At 39.4% G+C, this 19,147-nt stretch overlaps 3 protein-coding genes across 5 annotated transcripts; 2 read left to right on the top strand and 1 right to left on the bottom strand.

The window, feature by feature from the left end:
- The first annotated feature begins 224 nt into the window (after window positions 1-224).
- LOC121526288 (cleavage and polyadenylation specificity factor subunit 3) lies at window positions 225-12,898 on the top strand. Of its 3 annotated transcripts, XM_041812804.1 has the most exons (18): window positions 225-361; window positions 463-526; window positions 764-861; window positions 2,584-2,712; window positions 4,208-4,385; window positions 4,476-4,565; window positions 4,656-4,806; window positions 5,113-5,288; window positions 5,378-5,536; window positions 5,613-5,759; window positions 5,869-6,021; window positions 6,957-7,065; window positions 8,938-9,036; window positions 9,166-9,260; window positions 9,347-9,434; window positions 9,550-9,616; window positions 11,591-11,687; window positions 12,203-12,898. In XM_041812804.1, exons 1-18 carry the CDS (start codon window positions 291-293, stop codon window positions 12,302-12,304), a joined length of 2,073 nt encoding a protein of 690 aa, XP_041668738.1. In that variant the 5' UTR covers window positions 225-290; the 3' UTR covers window positions 12,305-12,898. The 3 variants fall into 3 exon arrangements, with proteins under 3 accessions (XP_041668738.1, XP_041668740.1, XP_041668739.1); XM_041812806.1 differs by lacking the exons at window positions 225-361; window positions 463-526; window positions 764-861 and having other exon boundaries at window positions 4,222-4,385; XM_041812805.1 differs by lacking the exons at window positions 225-361; window positions 463-526; window positions 764-861; window positions 2,584-2,712 and adding an exon at window positions 3,444-3,602.
- Window positions 12,899-13,028: 130 nt separating this feature from the next.
- On the bottom strand, window positions 13,029-15,464 carry LOC121525869. Its single transcript, XM_041812059.1, has one exon. It carries the CDS (start codon window positions 15,455-15,457, stop codon window positions 14,405-14,407), a length of 1,053 nt encoding a protein of 350 aa, XP_041667993.1. The 5' UTR covers window positions 15,458-15,464; the 3' UTR covers window positions 13,029-14,404.
- Window positions 15,465-17,020: 1,556 nt separating this feature from the next.
- Window positions 17,021-19,126, top strand: iah1 (isoamyl acetate hydrolyzing esterase 1 (putative)). Its single transcript, XM_041812625.1, has 6 exons — window positions 17,021-17,147; window positions 17,271-17,323; window positions 17,477-17,631; window positions 17,885-18,046; window positions 18,133-18,254; window positions 18,763-19,126. Exons 1-6 carry the CDS (start codon window positions 17,085-17,087, stop codon window positions 18,937-18,939), a joined length of 732 nt encoding a protein of 243 aa, XP_041668559.1. The 5' UTR covers window positions 17,021-17,084; the 3' UTR covers window positions 18,940-19,126.
- The last annotated feature ends 21 nt before the right edge of the window (window positions 19,127-19,147 follow it).

The following is a 19,147-nucleotide window of genomic DNA, read 5'->3' as shown; positions in this document are numbered from 1 at the left end:
AATTCTGAGCGGGGAAACCCGTGGAAAAAAACTCAGGAGTGTGTGGAAAGGTATTTTAAATAGTGTCGAGTCCCGTAGGCTTGTGTTCCATTTATAAACTTGAATTTATCACAGAAAGAGTGACAGTTGTGGAACGTTGTAGTGACCTTAGTTTTTCAACGACGGTATTTTGGCGCAACACCGGATGTGTGACGTACCGACATATTCCGCCCCCTTTCATTCATTCAACAAACAGTTAAGAGGGGATTATTATTTTCCTTTTTGATGTCGACAAGAAAAATTTAAGGCAAATGGCCACAAAACGCAAAGTAGAGGTGATAGTCCCCGCAGAGGAAAGCGACCAGCTGCTAATTCGACCTCTGTGAGTGAATTTGTTATTAAATAACAGATAAACGATTAAATCAAAATTCATAATAAAATAATGTGACTGTTAGCTGACATGCTATTGTTTCTCAACTACAGGGGGGCAGGTCAGGAGGTTGGGAGGTCATGCATTATCCTGGAGTTCAAAGGAAGGAAAATTATGGTACATTTATTCGTCTGTATTCTATAATAAAGAATTAATTTGAATTACAGGTTGAAATCTTTTTTAACAGAGAGAAAAAATAATTTTTAAGTTATTTATTTATTTATTTATTCAAGCATCATTCTGTTTTTCTAATCTGAGTATTCCAGTGCTGTTCAATTGTGTCAATGGTTTAATTTATATACCAAATACTATCAGGAGAATTAGCAGTGGTACTGAGATTTTGTTGAATTGCAGCTGGACTGTGGGATCCACCCTGGCCTGGAGGGTATGGATGCTCTGCCTTACATAGACCTGATTGACCCAGCAGAGATAGACCTGCTGCTTATCAGCCAGTAAGTCATGCCTCTTCACCTACTGTGCATTCAGAATGTATTCAGACCCAATTCACTTTTTCAGTTTTGTTATATTGCAGCCTGATGCTACAGTAAAAAAAAAAAAATTATTCTCACTAATATACACTCAGTACCCCATCATGACAACGTCAAGCAGAATTTTTTGAAATTTTTGCAAATGAATAAAAAATACAAAACTGAAATATCAAATTAATATAATTATTCAGACCCTTTGCTTAAACACTTGAACTTTAGCTCAGGTTCCACCCATTTCTGTTGATCTGTGCTGGGATGTCTCTACAGCGTGACTGGAGTCCACCTGTGGTAAAATGCATTGATTGCACATGATTTGGAAAAGCACACACTTTTCTATAGAAGGCCTCACAGCTGACAATGCATATAAGAAAAAAAAAAACAAGCCATAAGGCTAAAGAAACTGCCTGCAGAGCTCTATTGCACTGAAGGTTCCCAAGAGCACAGGGGCCTCTACAATTCTCATATGGAAGAAGTTTCAGAGATTTTATGTTGAGATGTGACAAAACTCCAGAAGGACAACCATCACTGCAGTCCTCCACTGATTTGGGCTTATAGCAGAGGGGCTAAAGGGAACCCTGTTTTCGGTGCAAAACAGATGAAAGCCTGCTTGGAGTTTGGGCTTTCATGTGTTTTACACTGAGGAGAGGCACCATAAGTGCCCAACCCTCATGGGTTTACAAGATACCAAGACACTGTTGCAGTGTTTCAAAACAAATCAGCTTATTACAGACAGTTACAAAGTTGCATGATCCGATCAGATTTGCAGATATAAATGCAGATCATGATCAGATTTGCAGATATAATTTGCTCTATAACAAGGTTCCTTTTCTGAAGCAGAACTCAAGTTTTCTGTAATCATCTAACCAAAAAAGTCAGTATTACTCAAAGACATGTTCCTTAAAAGTAGATCCCTTGGGTCATCATAAGCTGACTGTAAAACAGAAATTGAATCTTATTCTCAGTTTCCCCAAAGTCACTCAACAAACAAACTCTTTCCTTCTCTGGAGTGGCTTTAATCTGATTGACCCTATGGCTGAAGGTTAAGTTCCCAAGTGTTATTCTGCACATAAGGATCTTTGTCTTCAAGTTAAATTACATTTAGCATAGGACTTTATGTTGTGAATATCTTTACAAGACAGCATGGTTGTATTTTTGTTTTACAGCCTACATCAACATACAATTTTTCTCTATACATATTAGATATAGCACTCTTACAATGTTACAATGTCATTTAGCAGATGTTTTTATCCAAAGCAACGTACATACGAGAGTAGGAGCAACATAAGCAAAGATCTAAACAAGAAGAAACAACATCAGTGTCACAAATTGCTTCAAGTCATTTTGGACGCAGGTGCTACCACGCAGTGTTTAAGGCAGTACATATTAATGTCCTAAATGTCACAAAGAAACCTATTTTGAAAAAAAAAAATTACATATTATTTACATAGATTTGAACTCATTGGCCCAGCGATGACATTAAAAAATGAAAGATCTTATTAGTGAGTTTCTGATCAGATATATTTACACATCTATTTCAGAGCTGCAACATTTCACATCTGTTTCTGATCTTTGGAGGCTCCCATCCCACATCCCCTTTGATTAGAGAATTTTTCGTTTGTTAATTTGTTATCCTGGATACTAAAAAATGTCTCAAAATTACAAGTATGTCATTTGATGTTTATGTAGTTTCCACTTGGATCACTGTGGAGCACTGCCCTGGTTCCTCCAGAAGACCAGCTTCAAAGGCAGGACCTTCATGACCCACGCCACTAAGGCCATCTACCGCTGGCTGCTGTCAGACTACGTCAAAGTCAGGTAGGAGGAGCAGTTATCATTATAAAACATTTTTTCTTAAATAGTTAATATCATAATTATGATATACGTGTCTTTTGTAGGGCTGTCAAAGTTAACGCGTTAATATTGCATTAACTCAAATTACTTTTAATGCTGCTAATTTTTTTGTCGCATGATTAACGCATGCGCATTCTGATTGACCCTCAACCCATCCTGTAGTTTGCCAGATCAGGAAGCGGCGCCGTCGTGATGCAGTACAAGCGAGCAGAAATGGATAAAGGACAGAGACTTTTGAATGGCAGGTTCAGCTTTCAGATCATGCCAGATAAGACTGAAGTTATTTTCTCCTACAGTCGACATGAACTGAGTTACCAGGAGTTCATAGAGTCTTAAATGGCCTGCACCACTCGCTGGCCAAGCACACCGCCATGCAGAGAGACGCCCTCTTAGCCATGCTGGATTGTTTTCAGCGGAGACGCTCTGCACGCAGGGATGGACTCGCTATCTGGCATACCGGGCATTTCCTGGTGGGCCGACTCACTTTAGGGCCAGCATGATTTATTCATTTATTTATATCTGCTATGAACCAGCACTACAGCTGCACTGACCCTTTATATTGACCGCTGACTGGTCGAATCACATCTCCATTTACCCCTCTCCCATCCCCACTCAGCTCCTGCTTGAAGTGAAAGTATTTGGAGAAAATGAAACTTACTAAAACGATCAATTGGAACTGTAAATAAACACCAAATTTAAAAAAAACTGTCCGTCAAAACGCTGCAAAAGTGTCAAAGACTCTGCAGTCCCTAGATGAGATGGTCTGATGCATGGTGTGTGTCCAGCTACATCTTGAGGAGGAAGGGACAGATCAGCAGAGTCTGGTGTGTGACAGGAGAGCAGAGGTGTTACAGGTGAGCCTGAGAGTGAAGAAGCTCTGTAGAGTATCATAATATAAGCTTATGAAGAAAAAATGTTTGAGATTAAATCTGTAGCTCTTCTATGATCTGAAAAATGAGAAGATGGTTACACCTTAAAAATTCTCCACTGAGACTTCTTTTACTTCGTGTGTTCATGAGTATTGAAAAGCAGCTTCAAATGTGTGTTTATTGACATCATTCCAGTAAATCTACTGGACTACATCGTGGTATTATTCAATAATGTTACATTAAGGTCAGTATCTCTGTCGTCCTTGTTGGGCTTGAGTTCACCATGTTATGCTCTCAGCATATTTTTGGAGCATTCAGTATCTTTGAGCTCAGACTAGAGAATTTTCTGGACATTATCTTGTTGACATGAACAAACATTTGCATAAAGAAAGTATTTTTGTCCACTCATGTTGATAAGGGTATTTAAATCTTGAGAAATAGTCTTGTAAGGTACATTTAGAACAGACAAAAAAAGTGCAATTAATTTGTGATTAATCTCGAGTTAACCATGAAATTTGTGAGATTAATCGCAAATAAAAAATTTGAATCTATTGACAGCCCTAGTCTTTTGACATGTATTCATTTCACAGCAACATTTCTGCAGACGACATGCTGTACACTGAAACTGACCTGGAGGAGAGCATGGACAAGATCGAGACCATCAACTTCCACGAGGTCAAGGAGGTCGCTGGAATCAAGTTCTGGTGCTACCACGCGGGTCATGTGCTGGGAGCGGCCATGTTTATGATAGAGATAGCTGGAGTCAAGGTAACAACAGCTGTTTTATTATTAATTTCTATGTCAAAGAAAGTTTATTGATGCATCAAAACCAAACAAATTCTGTTTTCCCCTCTGAAGCTGCTCTATACCGGTGACTTTTCCCGACAAGAAGACAGGCATTTGATGGCGGCTGAGATCCCAAGTGTCAAACCTGACATCTTAATCATTGTGAGCTTAATAACAATTTACATCTAATCCTACTTTGAGTGGATCATGAGGTTATCACAGAAATATAAATTCTGCTGTTGTTTAATGTAGGAGTCGACTTATGGCACCCACATCCATGAGAAGAGGGAAGAGCGAGAAGCTCGGTTCTGTAATACCGTCCATGACATTGTTAACAGAGAAGGTCGCTGTTTGATCCCTGTGTTTGCTTTGGGACGGGCCCAGGAACTGCTGCTCATCCTGGGTAAGATCATACATCAGACATACCAATGCTGGACTCTGACTGCAAAACTGAAGGTTGATCTTTGTGTTTCAATTTGTAAATCAGTTTAAATACAATTGAAATCAAAGGGTTTTCTTTTTATACTCTCTTTTTACTTATGTTTTTCCTTTATTTGTATGTTTTGCCACTGTATATTATCCAGTCTTTTTCCAGGCATTTTGGGCTACATCTTTGTATAAAAAGTTATATACAAGTGCATTTTTTTTTTGTTGTTTTTATGATGCATTTACAGATGTCTTTCATTTTGTATTTCCTGCTCTCCTATAGATGAGTACTGGCAGAACCACCCAGAGCTTCATGACATCCCCATCTACTATGCCTCATCTCTCGCAAAGAAGTGCATGGCTGTGTACCAGACCTACGTCAATGCGATGAATGACAAAATTCGCAAAGCAATTAACATCAACAACCCTTTTGTCTTCAAGCACATCAGCAACCTCAAGGTAGGAAGTGTTACTGCTACAGACACCTCTCTATTGGTCTTTAAGAGCTGCTGGATATCTGAAAATAACGTAACTGTGGCCCTTTACAGAGCATGGATCACTTCGATGACATTGGTCCCAGTGTGGTGATGGCGTCTCCAGGTATGATGCAGAGCGGTCTGTCCAGAGAGCTCTTTGAGAGCTGGTGCACTGATAAGAGGAACGGAGTCATCATTGCTGGATACTGTGTGGAAGGAACGCTGGCCAAGGTCAGACCAGGAAAGGGAAAATGTACAAGTCTTATTCAGGGACGTACTTTTTGTAACAGTGAATTTTTCACAACAGCATATCATGTCAGAACCAGAGGAGATCACTACCATGTCTGGACAGAAGCTGCAGCTGAAGATGTCCGTGGACTACATCTCCTTCTCTGCCCACACAGACTACCAGCAGACCAGCGAGTTCATCAGGGCGCTCAAACCCCCGCATGTGGTATGAAAACAAAAAAGACATCAGTCACTGAAATTCTTGGCTGCCTGTAACCTTCAATTTTATCAGTTATAATTAAAATCCTACTTTCTCGTCTACGTCCACTCTCCAGATCCTGGTCCATGGGGAGCAGAATGAGATGGCCCGTCTCAAAGCGGCACTAATCAGGGAGTACGAGGACAATGACCAGGTCCACATTGAAGTCCACAACCCTCGAAACACAGAAGCCGTCACCCTCAACTTCAGAGGAGAGAAACTAGCCAAGGTCCTCTTTGCTCTGTCTTTATCTTTTACTGTTCAGTTTTATATAGGCAGTGATGTCCAAACTTTTTCACTCAGGGCCACATACAGAAAAAAATATGATGGCCAGGTCACTTAGATAAGTCAGTGTAAGTCAGTAAAATCAATCCAGCTTAGGTTAAGATAAGGTTTTAAAAAACCTACATCATGGCTTTCCATTAATGGATGACACAGCAAATAACAAATTATTGTTTAAGGACTTTTGGGGGCCAATGAGATTTTAGGGGCCCTGGTCACCCTTTGCTACCACTGGATTAGGCCCTGGTCAGGATGAAAACGATACTGCATGTAGCAGAGATGGGAGATGCTGCACCTCATCATTCAAACACAAAACAAGAGCAAATCGCACAAGGCTGCAAAACTTTGTAGGAGTGTTGGTCCTCAAAGATGGTTGACGAAGCAGAAAGCAGAGCAAACGAGTGTACTATTTGCTGCCAGTCTGTCACAGTCATTTTTTTTTCATTATAATTTGAAATATTATTTTGGTTGTCGATACGTGTACCAGTGACATTTTTGTCTCAATTTAGTCATGAAAAAGCATGTTAAACTCTTTTTGTCTAAATGTTTGGTTGCTGCATTAACACAGCAGCGCTGCCTAGTGTTGAAATTTGAAGTAAAACACAGTCAAGCACAAGCTTCACGCTCTAATATTTGCCATATTTATTTATTTATTTCTATTAGAATTCGCCAGGGCTGCAGTTGGCATGCCACTGTGACCGAATGTAAATACTTCATACTGACGGATGCTCTACGCTGCAGCCTCTTAAATCTGTGTGAATGTGGTGTGAATGGGTGAATATGGCAAGAGGTGCAAAAGGCACTTTGAGAAGTTAGAAGACTAGAAAAGCTCTCTACAAGTTAAATTCTTTTCACCTTTTTACTGAACTTTACTCCCCACAGGTGATGGGTTCTCTGGCTGATAAGAAGTGTGTCCAGGGCCAGAGGGTGTCAGGCATACTTGTGAAAAAGAACTTCAACTACCACATCCTCAATCCCTCTGACCTTTCAAGTAAGTATCACTGATGTTCCAATACCAATAATGAATCACTTTATAATATTGATTGTGATATCAAGACTGGAGTGTTAGCTGACAAAAATAACTTCAACTTCAACTTCAACTTTATTGTCCCTTAAGGGAAATTTGCTCTTCAGCCAGGCAAAAAAACATGAGAAACACAATCACACAAACACAGATACATCACCAAAATGCATAAATATAAAAATACATTGAAGGACAACTGAAGGCTAACCATCATTAAAAGACATGTACAGACAACTGTTGTGAAATTAAAGTGCTAAATATTTGGATTTGTCTTTGGTAATCTGAATCCCCTGTCAGAGGGTAGAAGCTCAAATTCAGAATGAAGAGCATGCCCAGGATACGGTTTGATATCCTGAGCCTTAGAGAAAGATCAGGTAATTTGATACCAATCATTCTACTGGTAATCTTAACAGTATGTTCTAAGCTCCTAATGAGAGGCTACCAAACCAGGAGACAATGGTAAAGGTCAGGACAGATTCAACCATAGAGAAATAAAACATTGTCATTAGTTTGCTGGGTACCCCAAACCATTTGAGCTTACAGAGGAAGTGCAGTCCCTGCTGCGATTTTTTTAATAAACCACACACATGGACAAAATTATTGATAGTCTTCCATTAAAGAAAGAAAAACCACACAATGGTCACTGAAATAGCTTTAAACTGACAAAAGTAATAAAAAAATTAAAATGTACTGAAAATTAACTGATGGAAATCAGACATTTCTTATGAATTGTGGTTCAAGAGAATCATTTTAAAAACAAACTAATGACCATTGTGGGTTTTTCTTTCTTTAATGGAAGGGTACCAATAATTTTGTCCATAATAGTACTTCAGTATCTTTGTTAAAGACAGCTAATCAGGGAATGGGCTCCACAGTCTCCCCTTTAATTGTTATTAAAATTGTTGGATTTGAGTTTCTTTTTAAAGCTGTACACATGTCTTTGGTCTCTGTGACATTCAAGTTTAAAAAGGAATCATCACACCACTGAAAAAAATCATCCACCACTGGTCCAGGTGCTCTGTCCTCCCTGTAACAGACTCCATATCACTGTGTTGTCTGCGAACTTCGGAATTTGTCTTCCTGGTTGGGAGCTTCTGAAGCCATCAGTGTTGAGGCTGTACAAAGCTGGTGAGAGGACACAGCCCTATGGGGAACCAGTGGAGGAGACCACATCAGACAAAGCTGTTCTCTCTGACACACTGGAATCTGTCCATTAAAAAGTCTAAAATCCATCCAACAATGCCAGGACACTGGCTTAAGTTAGATAGTAATTTAGCAAATAAATTATAGGGCTGAAGAGTAGCAAAAGAAAAAGTAAAAATCTAAAAACAGTAAGTGTGAGGCAGCAGACTGGCATGCAAATTGTGTTGGAAAACCCCTTTTATATTACTTTTTCTTCATTTTCACCTGTTTGAATGATTTTTCCTTAAAATTATTCTTAAAATTTGTAGGTGGGAACACATCTGACCACCTTTGATTCATGTTGCACTCTGCACAGCACTATTGCCCTGTGCTTACATCAGGAGACTGTCTACCTGTAATAAGCTTTCTTTTTTTACTCTGAAACTGTAGTTTCTAGTGTTAACCCTGATTTATGTGTCATTCATGTTGAGGATACTGTTCAGGAAGAGAAAACAGTGAAATTTAGTGTTTTTTAAATGCAAATTCTAAATTCCACTGCTAGGAGATTCTTAATCAAAACAAAACAAAAGATAATGAATAGAGATGCAAACCTCAGCTATGCCCACTTCTGATTCTTTCTTCTTGTTTTAAATTGAAAAAAACTGCACTCTGATCTGTGAGCACACTTGTGAGTGATCTGATTGATGTATTTTTCAGCGTACACAGAGCTAGCCATGAGCACAGTCAAACAGTCCCAGGCCATCCCTTTCACTGGACCATACTCACTGCTTGTCTGCCACCTGAGAAACCTCACAGGTAAGACCTCCACGTTTGTGTATTTGTACTTTATTTGAAAGTATATTCTTGTTTTCACTGACTGGCACCTGATTTAGGTATAGCTGATGATACATCACTGACCTATGGTGGTCTTTTCTCTGGGCTCAGGTGACGTAGAGGAGTTGGATGGAACCGAGAAGAACACTTTGAGGATCTTTAAAAACATCACTCTGATCCACGAGGTCGGCATGGTGATGCTGGAGGTGAGAAGACGAGGCCAGCTGTGTTGTGTGTGCAAACTTTCAATACTCTTACGTTGTTATTTTTTTTTTTTAATCTTTTGTTTCAGTGGATAGCAAACCCTCTCAACGACATGTACGCTGATGCTGTCACCACAGTGGTGCTGGAGGTCCAATCAAACCCCAAGGCTCAGAAAGGTCAGTTGTTTTTAGCTAGATTTTTCCATTTGTTCTTTGAAGATTTAAATTGTAGGAAACATTAAACAGATAAGTTGTGATAAATTATGTTGTTAAACGTGTTTTTCTTCAACAGTTATGGAGACCCAGAGTTCCATCATGGACATGGATGTCTTCCATACAAGATTAGGAGTCATGTTGCAGTGAGTGACACTCTTCATACAGCTTTTATTAATCATTGTATACACGTGCATCTCAATAAATCAGTAGATTGTGGAAAAGTTCATTTATTTTAGTAGTTCAAGTCAAAAATTGAACCTATAAATATTCATTATACACAAAGGGAAATCTTTAAAGAGTTTGTTTTTTAGATTGTAATGATTATGGCTTACAGCTAATAAAAACCCCAAATTCAGTAGCTCATAAAATTAGAATATTTTGAAAAAATTCAATATTGTAAACTCCATAAAGAACTGTATAACGTGAGCCATGGCAACTGTAGACATGTCAGTACACGACTTTTGTTGTTTTGAAAAGAAAACAACTCACTGCTGTTGTTGCCGTTGCTCTTCTTTTAACGAAGAAATGTCGCCAAGTTCTGATAAAACTGACGCTCTAGCAGCATCCATGCTAATGTCTTCCGCCATATCTCTGTCGGCCTCTTCTCTCGCTGCTTGCTTACTTCACGACTCTGCCGTGCCCGAAAGCATTGGCGCTCAACGCTGATTTGTCCTGTCACTTTCTAACCGGTTGCAAACGGTTCAGATGGGAGCTTTGCGAGATGGATTCGCCAGTGAGAAACACGGAAACAGGCGTATCCATCTGCTTTGCAAGGTTAAGTCTTGAGAGGATCATCAAGCAAAATTAGTTCGAGAATTTGGGGGAACTTCACAAGGAGTGGATCGAGGCTGGAGTCTGAAGTCCAAAATCAACGCAGTTGTTTACCAGGAAATTTTAGAGTGCTTTTTATCTTTATGAAGATTCTGATTTCCTTTTCCAACAGGACTTGGCACCTGCCTACATTGCCAAAAGTACCAAAAACTGGTTAAATGACTGTGATGTTACTGTACTTGATTGGCCAGCTACCTTGTCAGACCTGAACCCCATAGAGGATCTTCAGGGTATTGTCAAGAGAAAGATGTGAGACCCCAGACCCAAAAATGCAGACAAGATGTAGGCTGCTATCAAAACAATTTGAGCTCCCATAACACCTAAGCAGGGCCACAGGCTGGTTGCTTCTTTTTTTGAGATACTGAACTTTGGGTTTTCATTAAAGACCCTTTAAAGTGAAAATAAATCTGTATGTAGGTTTGTTGTATGGCAGATCACTGTGTTATAACCACCAGGTCAAATTTCAGTTAAATAAAACATCTCTAGGTTAATAAAATTAAGCTTAAAAATCAAGAAAAATTAGGCAGTAAAATCTGTTGTGGGATGGTGTGGGCGTGTCTGTTGAATGAGCTGAAGCCCCACACACTCAGGAGAAATGCGATCCTCTCAGATTAAAATAATGCTACAATCTTAATGGAGAAAAGCACTCACACCATTTGCCTACCCCTTGACCTTATAATCAGAGCACAGCTGCCTGGCTCTATGCCAGAGAAGAGATGAAGTCTGTTTTCTGGCTCAAATTTATTATATGATGCTTTAAGTGATCCATAGGCCACTGTGGCTGATAGATTTGGCAAATTTACCTCACAGTGAACAAAAAAACAGCATTTAACTGACTTAATTTTTAATAAAGGTAGTAACATAAACAAACCCAGCCAGGAAAGGGGTGGAAAAACTTTCTTCTGGTCGAAATCCAAAATTCAATTACCTGTAGATCTCAGTGTTTTCACGTTTACAGCAACTGAATTCCAACACATCTAGTGTGTTGAGACACAAATTTGGGATTTCACTTTACAGGGTCTTTAACTGTAAGCCAAAACCATCCAAATTGAAAGAAATAAAGGCTGAAAATATTTTACTCTGCTTGTGACGGATGTATATATATATGACTTTCACTTTTTGAATTAAACTGTGGAAGGAATTTCACCTTTCTAATGATATTCTAGTTAATTAAGAAGCACCTGTACATAGGTACATGTTCTTGATAGGTAAATTATGATATAAAATGTCATTTAAAAACATTTATCATTGCTAAGATATAATAATACATCTTTGTCTGTCTTTAGGGACATGTTTGGGGAGGAGTGTGTGGATTTCAGTGATGGTAAAAACATCTCTCTGACAGTAGACGGAAAATCGGTTATCATTTGCTTGGAAACAAGGGTAAGAAGCACAGACACAGAGAAACCATAATAAGACTAGGAATTTTATCATCCATGACAACCAGATTCTTTTAGACAGATTAAGTGACCATGTAGGCCTACAGGGAAATGTTTTTAACTTGTTCAGTCAAAAACATTTCGTTTACCAGTAGTGGAGTACCACAAGGATCAGTTTTCAGACCCTTACTTTCCAACTTGCATGTTAGAGTTTTAAACAATGGGTTCAAATGCTCAGAGAGGCAAATTGAACCCTAAGTACACAAAATAAGACTCAACCCAAAGAAGTCTTAAATATTGGATTTGGATTTTTTAATTTTTAGGCTCATGTGCAGGGTGTCACAAAATAATACCAAAGTATTTCCTCTCTGAGCCAAAGTTGCACACTTTAATAATTAACAGGCTAGACTACTGTAACACTCTTATGGTCTGTCTTACAATGAACCAGCTACTGTTACACATTTCTGCTGCACAAGGACTGACAAAGATCAAAATCTCTCTCACTGTCTTCTCAATCAGTCGGTGTGCTACGAGGATGAGAGCACGGAGGACGAATCCCTGAAGGAGATGGTAGAGCTGGCTGTGCAGCGGCTCTATGATGCACTAAACCCAGTAATATGAGTACAGAAACACGACTGAAGGCATCAGTTTTAACAAAAGAGTGACTTTCTAAAGCTCAGACATTGTAGGTATATGAACAGATATTTTTTACAAATTCTGTGAAGGGGGTTAAAAAGCAGAGGATACTTGTGCGCTAAAAACTTACCCCCACCAATGATGGAGGGCTTGTTATCTGACAGATTACTGGAACATTGAAATGTTTTTACACTAAGATATTTTGATTTTATCGGTTTTGTGCCAGTTACATTTGGCATCAATGAGGACAGTGCTTCATGTATTTTTAAACATCACTTGCCTCTTTGTCTAGTCAGGTTGGTGTGATTAGCTGCCTCATTAACCAGTCTGAGTCCATGATGTGTTGCTGTGTTTTGCTGAGTGGATGGATTTTTATACATGTTTTAGTGTTGTTTTTGTCATACAGGCACTTTTAATTCTCTTTACTGTATTTGTGTAGCTGCACTGTAGGCTTTCATTGCCATGTTTTGCACTGATATGTCAAAGTTGTGAACTTAAACTGTGATGTCCAATGCACTTGATGTTTGTGTTTATCTTCAATGTTGAAAAGACTTTTAAAAAAACCTGCTGTCTTTAAGAACTGAGCAACTTACTTCCTGTGTCCATACTTTTTTTTTTTAACTTAAGGGAAATGTTTTTATTTTAAAATGTTCCATATTGATGGCTGACAATGGCATTAACAGAAGGACAAATCTCTGCCAAACACTGCTCATAAATCATTTATTAGTTCAGAATTTGGACAATAAAATCAGTGAACTTCACATTAAGTATCATCCAAGGCACATTCTTGAGCTTAATCTCAACATAAAACCACACTTCCAGTATTTCCACCCGTTAACTGGCTCTCAAATATAGCTCATTCACATCTCCCTTAATTTTTTATATTGCTACAAATATTTTAAATAAATAGCAATACATTAAAACAAAATCTATACTTGCTTTAAGATCAAAAATAAAGAAATCTGCTAAACAGATGACTTTATGAAAGTCAAAAGGTACAAGTACTACCAGGTTGTAAATCAACCACTGATACTTCCTCCTTCGGTGTGTTCATACAGGATTTGTGTGGTATATTAGACTGATAAAATTGTGATTTTGACATGTGTAAATATACATTCCAACAGAATAGCATTAAGTGGGCAAACTAGATGGACAAAGAGTGCACCCAAAGGAAATCATCTTAAAGCATCACCTAAACCAGTGGTTGGGGCCCTCCGTACTCATGTCCATTATTATGACAGTGTGTTATGGCCACTCTAAGACAATAAAATAATAGAGGATCTGTTAATTTTCTGGGGGAAAAAAAATAATTTTCAAGTTTAAAGAGTCATCAATTTACAAGGAAAAAAATACTTTAAAGTTGAAAAAGTACATGAACCAAATGTTTTTGAGAGTAAAAAGTCAAAAATCAAACCACAGTTTTCAGTTTGGTTACTTTTGATTTTTCGACTTTTACACTTGTAAATATACGATATACAACACTTCCATTTTTTAAAAGATTTTAGTGTCCAAATTGTTTTTTTAAACTTGTAAATTTATATTTTTTTTCTTGTAAATTTCAGATTTTTAAACTGAAATTCTAAGTTTGATTTCTTGTAAATATGAGATTTCATAATCTCATTTTTTTTCTTCCAAACTGTTGACTTTTTGCACAAAAATTAACATAGTCTCTTTGTTTTGTCCCCATCTTTTAGGTTGTCCCTTATACATTATGTTTCTAATAATGGTTTTAAAAATATATCTGTACTTCTTATTTTAATATCAGAGCAAACGTGTCCATGTAAACACGGAACCACTGAAAACGCTGTGCTTACAGTACTATAATGAAATGCTGCAGAATATCTTTAACAATACCTACTGCAGTTAAAAATATGATCTGCAGTTTTTCAGAGGAAGATTTCCTGTTGAATTGCACTGTTAAAAATTGCCCAACACTGATGGTACATCATCCATTGTTCACAACATTTAGTAAAAGTGTCCTGAGGAGGTAAGAGGACAAACAGAAGTCCTTTGAGTAGTGTTTATGGTGACAGTAATGATTCCAATTAAAGTGTCAAAAACAACATGCCTCATTCCCATCACATATTAACCCCGTTTTAAGTTGATGAGTATACCAATGGCCATCAGCAGCATCACCCACACTCCCAACTCCGACACCCTGCTCAGTTTCTTCTCCGCAATCGACTCCTTCTTCTTCCTCAGCATCTCCTCTTTGCGGGCCTTGATGTTTCTCTGTCTCTGTAGCTGCTCCCCGTAGTGCTCCTTGTAAAACTTATCGAAATCAAAGGCACCCCCTCGGATGTCTGCGCCCATCACGGACCGCCGCCTCTCCGGCTGCTGTTTGGCGGAGCTCCCTGAGGTGTCCCGGGCGGAGGAGGGTCTGGCTGTCGCGGTGAGGTCTGACTGGCTAAGCAGACCTCGGTCGTACTTCTTCCTCAGGGCCTTGTTTCCCAGCACGGTGTAGGCCTCACTGATCTCTGAGAAGCGGACAGTGGCCTCGTCGCTGCCGGCATTTCTGTCCGGGTGGTAGATGAAGGACTGTTTGTAGTAGGCTGTTTTTATCTGGGCTTGAGTGGCGTTAGGCGTCACCTCCAAGATTTCGTAGTAACCTGTTTTGGTTTTATAAAGGGGCTCTGAGTGGGATCCGTTACCACTGTAAGCTCTCAAAAACACAAACTCTCCATGTCTAGAAGACAATCGTTGGTGCAACAGGCTCTGCTGTGAAGCAGACTTGAAGGTGAAGAAAGTCCTCTTTAACATGATATTGCTCCTGCTCTGACGAAAAATTCTCTCTGTATTTTGAGCTCGAGTTTTCTTAGAAAGTGAACACTCCAGTCCAGTGTTATATTCCTCCTTGGCGTTGTTTTCCTTTTCACAAGCATGTCCATATTTACCAAACACCGGTGTAAATCTTGTGTAACTGACCGGTGAAACTCCACCGGTCACTCTCCCAGCGGCATTTTCGGCTCCAAAAACGTCGCCATTTTGAAAATTTTCCAGCAGAAATCTCGGGGAGAGAGATGTGGTCTGAAATATTTTCTTACCTCCATTATTCTGACTGTCTTGGCAGTAACGGTTACTTATTTTGAGTGCTAGGTCGTAGGTACGTCCAACAAATCGTTGCCTGACCTCCGCCATGTTTCAAGACAGCGGAGACGTTTACTTCCGTGTTGGTTATTGTGACTAGTTTACCTGCAGCACCTCTAGTGGCAGACAAGAGCAAGTTTCATTATCCTACCGACACATTTATTAGACACACAGTAAGAAAATATCATGAATAAAAATTCCCATGATTAACTTCAAAAAGTAGAACTTTCATAAATTCCAGAATCATCTCATAAAAAGTAAAATATTTCAAGATTTGTTTCTTTTAATCTTAATTATTACAGTTTACAGCTCACCAAAAATCCACTGTCTCAAAATATTAGAATATTGTGAAATAGTCCAATTCACAAAGGTTTCCTAAGCCATTACTCTCTCTCTCTGGTTCACTACACACAACCACAATCATGAGGAAGACTGTTGACTTCACTCCTGTTAAGAAGACAATCACCAGCACACTTTACAAGGACGGTAAGCCACAGAAGATCGTTGCTGATAGAGCAGGCTGATCTCAGAGGCTGTATCAAAGCATATTCATGGAAAGTTGACTGGAAGAGAAAAGTGTGGTAAGACAAAGAGCACAAGCAACAGGGATGAACTCAGCCTTCAGGGGAACAAAGCAGATTCAAGAACTTTGGGGAATTTCACAATGAGTAGACTGGGGCTGTAGTTGGTGGATCAAGAGCCACCACACACGGATGGGTCCAGTAAATGGGCTACTGTACAAGTGTTGTGTTCTTAGTATTGAGCCAATCCTGAAACACAGATGTAAGAAGTGTCTCACCTGGTCTAAGGAGGAAAAGAACTTGTCTAAGTGGTCTAAGTCCTGTTTTCAGATGAAACTACGTTTTCAATTTCACTTGGAAATCAAGGATCCAGAGCATTTCATGCTTCCATCTGCTGGGAAGCTTTATGGAGATACTAATTTCCTTTCCCAGCAGGAGTTGGCATCTGCCCACAGGGAAACCAAGATTAACAGAAACTGGTTTGTTGACCATGGTAGAACTGAGCATGACTGGCCAGCCAACTGGCCTGACCTAAACCCTGTAGAGAATCTTTGGGGTGCTGTCAAGAGGAGGATGAGAGACACCAGACTCAATACAGACAAGCTGAAAGCTGCTTTTAGAGCAACCTGGGCTTCATAACACCCCAGCAATGCCACAGACTGATTGGCTCCATGCTGTGATGCATGGATGCAGTAATTTATGCAAAGGGAGTCCCAACCAGTTACTGACTGCATACATGAACAGAATTTTCAAGAAGGTCAACATTTCTGTTATAAGTCCTTTTTGGGCTGATGTTTTGTGATATTCTAATACTCTGAGTGAGTGGATTTTTGATTTTCATGAACTGTAAACCATAATCATCAAGATTAAAACAAAAAACTCTCAAAATATTTCCCTTTATATCAGATCAATTTAGACTATATGGAAGTTTCACTTCTTAAATTAAATTAAAAGAAAAAGTGAACTTATTCGTGATATACATTTCTTTGATGCACCTGTTTATCACGCCTTTCTGTTAAATCATTGCCATGCATGATACTTTTATTTTGAAGTTTTTTAATTTAGGCCCACCCTTACCGGAAGATGAGATCCGTGTGCGCAGCCGCTTGTTCCTACTTTTCGTTGTCCATGGATGGTTCCACCTTCCGGGTTTCATTATGTCCAAATTCAAAACGATAGTTTGGCCTCAAGTGATTTTATTCGGGGACTCTATCACACAGGTTAGCTCATACTTAAAACGGAATTCAGATGTTACTTATTTTGTTTGGTACTCAGTTTCTTAGTTGGCATTGACAGCTAGCTTAAGTTAAAAAGTAATACAACTGTGCTGTTCCTCCCTTCAGTTTTCATTTCAAGCCAATGGCTGGGGTGCAGAAATCTCCAACAAACTTGCAAGGTAGGCAGCTTACTCGTTTCATCATAATAACCAAGCTTGGATTTTGCAACAGACGATTAATTTAAAGAGATGCTAATGATCTAAGTTCACTAAAGACAAGTGATGAAAACTACCAGTGACTTATCCCTTTATCTGACGCATTTTTCTCGTCAGGAAATGTGATGTTGTAAACAGAGGATTTTCGGGCTACAACTCCAGATGGGGAAAGCTAATTCTCCCTCGTCTCATCAGCAATCAAACCTCAGCAGCAGACAACAACATAGCAGCCATCACTGTCTTCTTTGGAGCCAATGACTGTGCACTGGAAGGTATATGTTACAGGACATTCAGATGGAGTTCGGATGCAATGCATTTATTTCACTTTAAAGTACATTTTGACTTCCCTTGTAAAGATATATACCTCTTCCTTGTTTAAGGACAGTGCAGATGGCATATTTAGCTTGTTGGCTTCTTTTGATAGCCCAAATGACCCTACTGAAAACAGCTGAAGATTGAATATTGTCTCTCATAATCAAAAATTGTATCATTTTATGCCTTCTTACGTTCCCTCTTGTTGTGCAGATAAAAACCCACAGCAGCATATCCCCCTGCAGGAATATTCAGAGAACCTGAAGGAGATCTCCAGACTCCTGGCTGCAGCAGGAGTGTCAGCAGACAGAGTCATCTTCATCACCCCTCCTCCTCTTCATGAGTCAAGCTGGGAGAAGGAATGTATTTTAAAAGGTAACCCATACACATGTTCTTGTTTTGTGACAGAGCACGTATTTTCTGCTGAATGTTTACAAAGCTCTAGCTCTTGTATCTTACAGGAAGTCCTCTCAATCGCCTTAACTCTGTAGCGGGGCAGTACGCTCAGGCGTGCGTCCAGGCTGCTGGTCAGTGTGGTGCAGATGTCCTGGATCTCTGGACACTCATGCAGAAAGATGGACAGGTGGGTAATACTTGCATGCGAGTTATACAATGATTACCCAGAGATCCTGTGGCAGAACATTCACCTTGTCTTCAAACCATTTATGTGTAGCTTTCGCTGTATGCTTCAGGTCATTGACTTGCTTAAAAAATACATTGATTTTACCCTCTACCTTTACAAGCCTTCCAGGGCAAACAGCCAAGAAGTATCCCCACAGCATGATGCTGCCACCACCGTGCTTCACAGTGGCGATGTGTTTGTGACTATGTGCAGTTTTTGTCAAAAAAGCCAAATTATACTGACCTTGAATGATTCATAGAAACATCCAAGAGGGTGAAAACCCTTTATAGGCACTATACATATACATATCCAGTGAAAAAAATATTCAGAATGCTGTCTCATCAGGTCTAAAGATGAGAAAATGAAAGCTTTCAACTATGTGACACAGCCTTGTAAATTTTCTTCAAATGGTTAACATTCAGGCTTTCCACATTGCCTTATATTTCCAGTTTTGTCCTCTGCTCAACAGGACTACACAGTCTACCTGTCTGATGGCCTGCACCTCTCAGAGAAGGGAAACCAGTTTGTGGCTCAGCACCTGTGGGGGCTGATGGAGTCCCGGGTCACTGACCTGCCTTTCATCTTACCGTACTGGGGAGACGTTGACCCCAAGAGCCCAGAAAGCAGCCTCCTTTGTGACCAGTGAGGAAGTAGAAGTTTGGGAGAACATTTAAAGATCCTGCAGGGATGCTTTTCTTTCTGTTCACATGTAGCACTGACTATGGACTACATTGCTGCCATGAGCCCACAAAAATAACTAATGTGTATTCCAGCATGCCAAATACAAGACCTTATATTCATGTTTAGAGCACAATAAAGCATTTTTTATTTCAGGATGTGTCTTTGATATAAGC

Source organism: Cheilinus undulatus, linkage group 18, assembly GCF_018320785.1.
Source record: "Cheilinus undulatus linkage group 18, ASM1832078v1, whole genome shotgun sequence".
Lineage (NCBI taxonomy): Eukaryota > Metazoa > Chordata > Actinopteri > Labriformes > Labridae > Cheilinus > Cheilinus undulatus.
Note: the sequence above shows the minus strand (reverse complement) of the source record. Positions and strands in the feature narration are given on the sequence as shown.

Bases quoted from the DNA above. Each gene is read 5' to 3' on its own strand.
- LOC121526288 (XM_041812804.1), top strand. From the start codon at position 291: ATGGCCACAAAACGCAAAGTAGAGGTGATAGTCCCCGCAGAGGAAAGC. The intron at 862-2,583 runs GTAAGTCATGCC...ATGTTTATGTAG, and splicing joins GACCTGCTGCTTATCAGCCA to TTTCCACTTGGATCACTGTG. The intron at 9,037-9,165 runs GTAAGACCTCCA...CTCTGGGCTCAG, and splicing joins CCACCTGAGAAACCTCACAG to GTGACGTAGAGGAGTTGGAT.
- LOC121525869 (XM_041812059.1), bottom strand. From the start codon at position 15,457: ATGGCGGAGGTCAGGCAACGATTTGTTGGACGTACCTACGACCTAGCA.
- iah1 (XM_041812625.1), top strand. From the start codon at position 17,085: ATGTCCAAATTCAAAACGATAGTTTGGCCTCAAGTGATTTTATTCGGG. The intron at 17,148-17,270 runs GTTAGCTCATAC...TCCTCCCTTCAG, and splicing joins TCGGGGACTCTATCACACAG to TTTTCATTTCAAGCCAATGG. The intron at 18,255-18,762 runs GTGGGTAATACT...TCTGCTCAACAG, and splicing joins TCATGCAGAAAGATGGACAG to GACTACACAGTCTACCTGTC.